The 8,748-nt window shown below is 40.9% G+C and overlaps 1 protein-coding gene across 1 annotated transcript; it reads left to right on the top strand.

Annotated features, from left to right (window-relative positions):
* The first annotated feature begins 220 nt into the window (after positions 1-220).
* On the top strand, positions 221-3,127 carry LOC113339028 (tubulin-folding cofactor C-like). The gene is made up of 4 exons (XM_026584431.1): positions 221-2,005; positions 2,118-2,352; positions 2,616-2,703; positions 2,785-3,127. The coding sequence occupies exon 1, from the start codon at positions 331-333 to the stop codon at positions 1,411-1,413; it is 1,083 nt and encodes a 360-aa protein (XP_026440216.1). The 5' UTR covers positions 221-330; the 3' UTR covers positions 1,414-2,005; positions 2,118-2,352; positions 2,616-2,703; positions 2,785-3,127.
* The last annotated feature ends 5,621 nt before the right edge of the window (positions 3,128-8,748 follow it).

Raw genomic sequence — 8,748 nt, 5'->3', positions numbered from 1 at the left:
GAGCTTCCCAAGAGGAAGATGTTTCCAAAACATGAGCTTCAAGTTCGATATCACTGAAATTTTATTCGCAAAAAAAATGTCTAAAATGTGAGATATTACGAGAATAGAAGTGCCAAGGGATGTTCCCTCCACGTAGAAAGCATCAAAGAAAAAGGATCTTTTTAGATGGGTTCTGGTCGGGTTTTGTTCAGCCGGGTAGAATTCCTGGACCCCAAGTTGCTATACAGTAGTGTCACTCCACACCCGAGTTTTTTCGTTGCCAAGAGTGCAGAACGAGTGAGAGAGGAGAAAACGAAGGAGACAAAGATTAGTGCACAAATCGACAACTCCATGGAAGAAAATCAATCAAACAACCCAGCAGATAAACCCCAAGATACAATTGCTCAAAAGAAACATGCTGCGATGATTGAACGCCTCTCGAATCTCCACCAATCTCGTCTTCAACAAGCTGTCTCACGTAAGTCTGATTCAAACGATTTACCTGCTTTTGAATCCACTAAATCATTTACAGATCGATTTTATGAATTTAAAAAATCAATCGAAACTGAAATCAACCGGTGCCGTCTTGTTACTGATCCAGAATCAAAAGCTAATCTGAAATCCGATCTCGATAAACTGTCGATTTCGATTTCTGAACTTGAGAAACTAGTTGCAGAAAATTCATACTTCCTGCCTTCTTATGAAGTGCGGGCGTCTCTGAAAACTATATGTGATTTGAAAGAAACATTAGACAGTGTTAGTTTTGAGTTATTACCTAAGAAGAAATTCTCATTTAGGAATAAATCTACTGCTGCGAAGAAAGATCAGGTTAATGTGGTTACAACTGAGAATGAAAATAGTGGTTTTGATTCGGTTTTAGCTGAAAAATGTAGTATTCAAGTTCGGGATTCTCCTGGGTTTCGTAACAAAGAGGGAGTTGTCTTGGTGAAAAGCTTTGGGAGTTCAAAAGAGGGAGATTTCACTCTCTCGGACTTAAATTCGTGTGAGGTGAGGGTAACTGGTTGTTTTAGAGCACTTTACATTCATAGATTGAGGAATTGTCGTGTTTACGTAGGACCTGTTATGGGGTCGATTCTTATTGAACAAGCTGAGGATTGCTTGTTTATGATGGCGTCTCATCAAATGAGGATTCATCATGCTAAGAAGACAGATTTTTATCTTCGGGTTCGGAGTAGGCCAATAATTGAGGATTGCAATAGTGTGACGTTTGCTCCTTATTTGTTGCGTTATGAAGGAATTGATAAAGACCTTAAAGATTCAAGTCTTGATGAAGAGACTGGAAGTTGGGCAAATGTGGATGATTTCAAATGGTTGAGAGCTGTGCAATCGCCTAACTGGTCCATCTTACCTGAGGAAGAACGTGTTAGTGCGGTGAATATTTCAAATCTGGAAACACCAAGTGATGACATTTAGGATACTTTTGCTAATCCTGTTGACTATGTAGCAAGCTGAGGATTTTGGATCCTCAAATGGCAAAAGTTAACCAAGAAACATGGGTATTTTTATTTTCATTGTGTTAAGAATTTTAAAGTTAATCAATACTGGACACAGTTTGACGATCTTTAACACATAGATGTGTTGTTTAATGTAATCTGTGTTTTATATGCAAATCTCAGTTCAAGCAAAAATAAATAAATATAGCTACCCTAGCCGAGTTGGTTTTGTGTGATTTCCCGTTTTTTGGGCAGGGAACCAGAAGTACATACTATACATGTCCAGATAGCAGATATATGGCCAGTGCAGAACTTATCTGTAGGGACTTACAGACAATGCTGAACTGCATTGTGCAGGAAAAAATTTAATTTACTATTTTTATTTCAATAAATTAGAAATATTAGGACAACTTGATGAGCTTATGGTTGCCTTGTGGGTTTCTTCACTTTTTGCTAGTTATAAAAAGGCCATAGGTTTTGTATAATCCCTGTCAGGTAATGCTGGTCATATATGCTTGCACTTGAGCTGCCAATTTTCATCATACTTGAAAAAGCAAAACGCTGAAATGGAGGTTAGAATATTCTGTGTGCTACTTAAAACCTAGTTTTGATAATTTTATTAAATGAGATTGAGCCTTTTAATTGTGTGCATTGAAAGATGTTATTCTCGTGTTGTTTTTACAGCAAGTATTTTCCTGAGCATAAGCTACCAGATAATGTCATTGCAACAACTGATGCAAAGACAAAGTCTGCTACTGCTCAGAAGAGTAATACAAGTCATGAGTTAACAGGGCAGATCAGTCCCAATGATGTCGAGTATTTTGAAGAGGTTTCCGGGGTTCATGTACAGATTATATTAGTGGCATCTTTTCATTTTCATATACAGATTATATTAGTGGCATCTTTTCATTCAACACAGGTATGTGTAACCTTCAACCCAAGTATTGAGTTACAAAGAAATACGGAATTCTCTGTCGAAGTTCTTGGTAACCTGCCTTTGTAGATATAAATCTTGTGCACTCCTTCTCGTCCCTTTTTAATCTATTTGTCTCTATCGGTCTAATAATATACATGGAAATCATGTTTATGGAAACTTCAGCTTTTAGGTAGTAACATAAGCAGGTTATGGCGAATCATATCACAGATTTTTCATAACATTTTCTCTATGGCTATGCAATTCAGGATCTCTTTCTAGATGCCAAAGAAAGGATTTGTGGATGTGACACTGAAGATCTTGGGATGCAATATTTTTACTTTATCTCCAATCAAGGTTATTTCTCACAGTTGCATCTGTACCAGTTCTCGTAGTACGTTCTGAAACCATAATGTCACTCTGCCCTGGTTTGTACAGGTTTACTGCCAAAATTTCGAGTTTGCACCCATTGGGTTGTTAGATATGTACAACTCTGGAGGAGCAATTGAGACAGTGAAATTCTTCAGCGATCCACCAAATGGAAGAACTAACATTAAAGGGAAAGGTTTCGGTTGTTTTGGAGCGTATCCAAGTGCAAGACCAAAGGTGTGCACTGTAAACACTGAAGAAGTGGTTTAAAAGTGATGATAACATTATCACTTCCTCTTGGCCCTTGGGAAATTGCTATTTATGTATGAATCAGTCGTTTAAAAATATGAAAATATCATTTCTCGAATCTCAATTCTCCGTTATTAATCATAATATAATAAATTGAAAACAATGCAAGTTTGGATTGGATGGCACACAACAAAAAGGTCACCATATCTTATTATTCTACTAGCGTGTTGCTTTGTTACTGTAAAATGTGGCACCTGTTAACTTACTCGATGTATCAGGCTATCAGCAAATTGAGCTTTTTCCAAACTCCAAACTATATCTCAGCAAATTCCTATTTCTGAATTCGTACTGTCAGCTAGACACACACTGTCACATAGCAAAGCTTTCACTTGCTCCTATTCCAAAAAGAGAAAATAAAAATGCTTTCACTGGTGCTTCGACTGGAAATCGTATTCAGGTGATCTTAACTGAGGATTGGACCACCTACCAGCGAAACCCACATGCTTGCTTTACAAAAGCCATCTTCTGGATTCAGCTTCTTGGACTTCCAAAATTCTTCGAAGACAAAATGGCTATGGAGGAACTTCTCAGTGACACAGGGAGAATGCTGGAGGCGGATTTGGACTATATTCCGGTACGAGCCAAGGTGGAGATGATACTAACGGAACCGTTCATGCCAGGTATTTTACTAAATGTAGAGGGATCAAAATGGATCCAATTTGCATATGAGTTCTTGCCCACTATTTGTTATAGGTGTGGTATTATCGGACACATAGCTGATGAATGCCCAAAGTTCCTTAATGAGCAACATGCAATGCAAGACCCAGACCACCCTCTTTTTCCTTACCATAGGCTAAATGCTCGTGTGAGAGCTGCTAAACCTAAACCAAGACCACCTGTTTACCCAACTCCACCACCACCTACCCACAACTCAGGTGCATCTTCATCCACTGTAAACCCAGAACCACCAAACCTTGATTTCCAGCTTAACTCACAATTTCAAGCTGCTTCAAGCACCAACCCAAACACCCCACCCAAACAGACGGTGAGTCGACCGATTCCGACTAGACTTGCACCGGCCATGGCAAGACAAGGCCTTAACTGGATCCCATTAGTACACTCACCCATATCATCAAAAAGCTCACCTGCCAGTCCACTACAGACCTTAGAAATCGGGAAAAAGATTTTTTTCGTCTACTAGGGGTGTAAATTGGGCCGGGCCGGGCCGCCCGGTCTATTTATTAAATGGGACGGTATAGGGCGGGCCGGAACATCTCTTATCCATGAAATTAAAAGGGCCGGGCGGGCAGGGTTATTTATCTACAGTAAGTACCCATGGCCTACCCAAGCCTGTTTTGTAATTTGGGCTCGGGCGGGTAGGGCCGGGAGGGCCTTGAATATTACAAACAAATATATATTATACATATATATTGTTAAAAATAAAAAGAAAGTAATAATAATACACAAGTTTTACTTAAAATTAATAATCAAATACGAGAATTGAGATGGGAATAAGATAAACCAAACTTCCTATAATTTTTCCTGAATTGAATCATCAGAAAAGGAAAGTGCCTTAGATTTTTCTCAATATTTTCTCTATATGGTTAACAAAATTAGACTCCTATAGAATAAAAGTTAAGAAATACATATGAAAACTATGAGGGTTGACTGTATTAATTTAAGTATATGTACCAAGTATATTTTCGGATAAAACAAAATTGGAACAGTCACTTAGGCTAGGTGAATGGATAACACTGGCGGGTAGCATTGACGGGATAATAGGGAGGGTATTGGGCCGGGCAAGAAAATTTGAATTGTGGCCTATGCCCGCCCTCTTATTTAAATGGGCTAGGTCGGGCCAGCCCGTAAAGGGCCACGGTCACTCATGGGCTGTCATGGGACAGGGCGGACGGTACTGGGCCTCGGGTTGCCGGGCAAAATTTACACCCCTACGTCTACTGCAGGACGAAACTATGATGATTCTGTGACAGGTCTGCAAAACCAGCAAGCAAAAGACGGATTTGGACATCATCTATCCTCGGGTTTCAAGTTTTTTGGAATTAACAACTTTTTCGGATCTGGATCGGGCGTATAATCGGATTTGCGAGAGCATCCAAACCCTTTGGAGGGTGTAGCTATCCATTTTGGAATACCTGCATCGGCTTATAAGGTGGCAGATGGAGCAAGACTGAACCCGCTCGACAAAGGCAAAGGTCCGACCCAATAACAACCACAAGCCTTCCTCTCACCTGCAAACCAAGCAAAGGCCCATTACCAGTCTGCAACGACAGTACTTGTACGAACTCAAATCAGCTGCACAACTTTTTTAACCCTCTTTATGGGAAGGGACTTGACAACTTTCTGGATAACCCCCATGCCATTGTCAGTCTAGTGGTAACTAAAGTTAATGGTGTCCCACATGTTATGGTCACTCATAACCTTGTGGCAGAGACTGAAAAGGAGACGCGGGCAACATCTCCAGAGTTAGATACTACTCCTCTGAAAACATACAAAAGGAAAGGCACCCATCCAAGGAAAGAAGTACCCCAACACTTAAACATTCCTCCAACCCCTACCTTTGCAGCACCACCTCCACCACTGGAAACTAGGAAGTTCATCTCCCTCTCATCTCTTATCCCTGAATCCTCTAGAATTATCCAACCTCAGTATGAAGTACCAACACTCCGACCAATAAAGACGATAGCTTCACAAGGGCAACATGATCAATATCAATTTGATGCAACATCTCACAAAGAAACCATAACAGGTTGCAGCACCAACCCTCAACAAACCAAATTGGCTATACATCTATCTCCGGATGAAAAAGAGACCGATGCTCAAGCACAAAGCAAGGAGAAGCGAGCTGCTGGTAAACACCAGCACTCGCAAGCAAAATGAGTTTGTTGGCTTGGAACTGTCAAGGTGCGGGTAATCCCTTGACAGTTCGCAAACTCTTTGAGATCACTAGAACTCACAGACTTAGTGTGTTGTTTTTATCAGAAACTCTTTCTTCAGATTTGCAAATTTTCTCTTTAAAAAATAGACTAGGTTTTGATGAATGCTTTGCGATTTCTTGTAATGGACATAAAGGGGGTGTAATCCTAATGTGGGTAGCACACCTTCAGGTCCGGATCCTAGTTGCAAATCAAAGTTTAATTCATGCCTATATCATCCCCCCCCCCCCCCCCCCCCCCCCCGCACCGCAACTTCCACAGCTGTTCACTGGAATCTATGGACCACCACAACCATCAGCAAGATGAGATCTTTGGAAGGATTTCAACATTCTCATCCCTCCACATTCTTTACCATGGATCTTAGTGGGTGATTTCAATAAGGTTCTCTGTCAAACGGAAAAGAAAGGAGGAAGACCGGTTTCACACAACCAGGCTAAAGACTTCAAAAACATGATAAAAAACAACGACCTTATTGATCTTGGTTTCACTGGTGAACTTTACAATGGTCTAACAAGCAATCTGGCAACAACTTTATTTTAGAGAGACTTGATAGGGGACTAGCAAATAAAAAATGGGTTCAGTTTCATCCACATGATCTACTCCAGCACTTGCCTCGGATAGCCTCAGACCATGCTCCCGTCTTACTCAAAGAGAAATCAATTCCAAGATCAACCCAAATGAACTTTAGAATGGAGCACCTGTGGTTTTTACACCCACATTTCCAAACCATCTCCTCAAATACTTGGAACCAGTCGCATAACCCATCTCCGCCTCTCAACTTGCTCAAAAAAATGGTTACAACAGCTGAAACCTTGCAGACTTGGAGCAAAAACACTTTTGGCCACTTGCCGGGCTTAATCTGAGAGGCGGAGAAACAAATCCAAAAGGCCCAACAAATTTGTGCCATTGCAACAGGCCCAAACCTACTTTTCTGGCTCGAAAAGGAATTGGAGGCCCGTAACACCCACCTTATGCTCTCACACTGCCAGGAAATTTTTTGGAAACAAAGGTAAAGAGTGACTTGGCTTAGAGAGGGAGATCTAAACACCACTTTCTTTCACACTCAGGCAACGATTCATCGACGCATCAACCACATACGACAGATACAGACACCGACCGGAGTCTGGGTGGACACCCAACAAGAAATTGCAGATACTCTCATCCAACATTTCACTGAGAAATATCAGGCCCAAGAAACCACCATTGATATGCATCTCTTTGAATATATTCATCCTCGTGTATAGTAGGCGCAACAACAAAGCCTAATGCGGGAGGTCACATATATGGAAATCAAACATGCCTTGTATTCCATAAGCTCAGACGAAGCACCAGGCCCAGATGGGTTTACTAGTAAGTTTTTCAAAGTACTTTTGGAATTCACTAGTACTCAAATTATTGAAATGGTCAAATTTTTCTTTCTTCATAACCATCTACAAACACCAATGAACCACACCAACATCACCCTGATTTCGAAAACCCCAAACCCAACCCAACCATCCCACTACCGGCCCATTGGACTTTGTAATGTGGTTTACAAAATCATTGCAAAGATTTTAGTTGACAGAATCCACCCTATCCTTCAATTCATTATTATCCCATTTCAAAGTGATTTCGTTCCCAACATAGCTATTCATGACAACATAGCCATAGCTGCGGAAATCTTCCACTACATCAGATCCTCATCATTGACCAAACACCCAAAAATTGCCATGAAACTTGATATAAAAAAGGCGTACGACTACCTGGACTGGGGCTTCATCAAAATGGCACTGAGTTCTCTGGGCTTTCCAACGAGCTTCATAGACCAAATAATGACCCGCGTATCCATAGTTTCATACTCCATCAATGTCAACGGTTCACCTTTCGTCCATATAAAACCAAATAGAGGACTTCGCCAGGGAGACCCCTTGTCACCCTATCTATTCATCATATGTGCGGAAATCCTCTCATCAAATTTGGGACACGCGCAACTCCAGGGAAAGATTAAAGGACTGAAGCTAGCACCAAATATCTCCCCACTAGTCCAGCTCATGTATGCAGATGATCTGCTAATTACATGCGTGGCAGAACCAGATACATGCCATACACTACAAAAACTGCTGGATGCTTATTCATCTTCGGCAGGCCAACACATAAATAAGGATAAATCCTTAATTATACACCACCCAAAATTGCATCCAAATGTGGTCAATGGGCTACAAAATTATTTCAGCATCCAACAACCTAACACCCACCTATCTATCTCGGTGTCCATTTCCAGCGAGGAAGAAATAGCTCCCACATGTTCACGGTACTCCTCAACAGAATCAAACGAAAGACAAAGGGACGGATCACTAAATGTGTGAATCAGTCTGGCAGGGAATTACTCATCAAGATTTCTCTACTACCAACGGCAAACCATGTCATGCAGACACAACTCCTACTGACACATATCCATAAAAGGATTGATAGGATAACAAGGAACATTTTCTGGGGGCATGACAGAACAACAAAGAAACTACATCCCATTGGATGGCGGAAAGTAACGGAGACGAGATGCAACGGCGGCACGGGCATAAGGCGAAGTAGAGAACATAACCAAGCACTTATTATGAATAAGGTGTGGCAAATCCAGGGAGATGACAAATCAATATGGGCAACAATGGCAAGATATAAATACCTATATAACAGACCATTTTTGGAGAAACCAATTGAGAAACCAAAACCCACAGCAAGTCCCACATGGAAATGTCTAATTAACCTAGATGTTTTTTTGCAGGAACATTGTGTATCTAAAATTGGGAATGGGAAACTCACTTCATTACCGGGGAACTGGATCCCTCACCATAAT

The sequence above is a fragment of the Papaver somniferum genome, unplaced genomic scaffold, assembly GCF_003573695.1.
Source record: "Papaver somniferum cultivar HN1 unplaced genomic scaffold, ASM357369v1 unplaced-scaffold_19, whole genome shotgun sequence".
Classification (NCBI taxonomy): domain Eukaryota; kingdom Viridiplantae; phylum Streptophyta; class Magnoliopsida; order Ranunculales; family Papaveraceae; genus Papaver; species Papaver somniferum.
The sequence above is the reverse complement of the archived record's forward strand: the minus strand, read 5'-3'. Positions and strand labels throughout refer to the sequence as shown.

Coding starts and splice junctions, on each gene's coding strand:
- LOC113339028 (XM_026584431.1), top strand. CDS start 331: ATGGAAGAAAATCAATCAAACAACCCAGCAGATAAACCCCAAGATACA.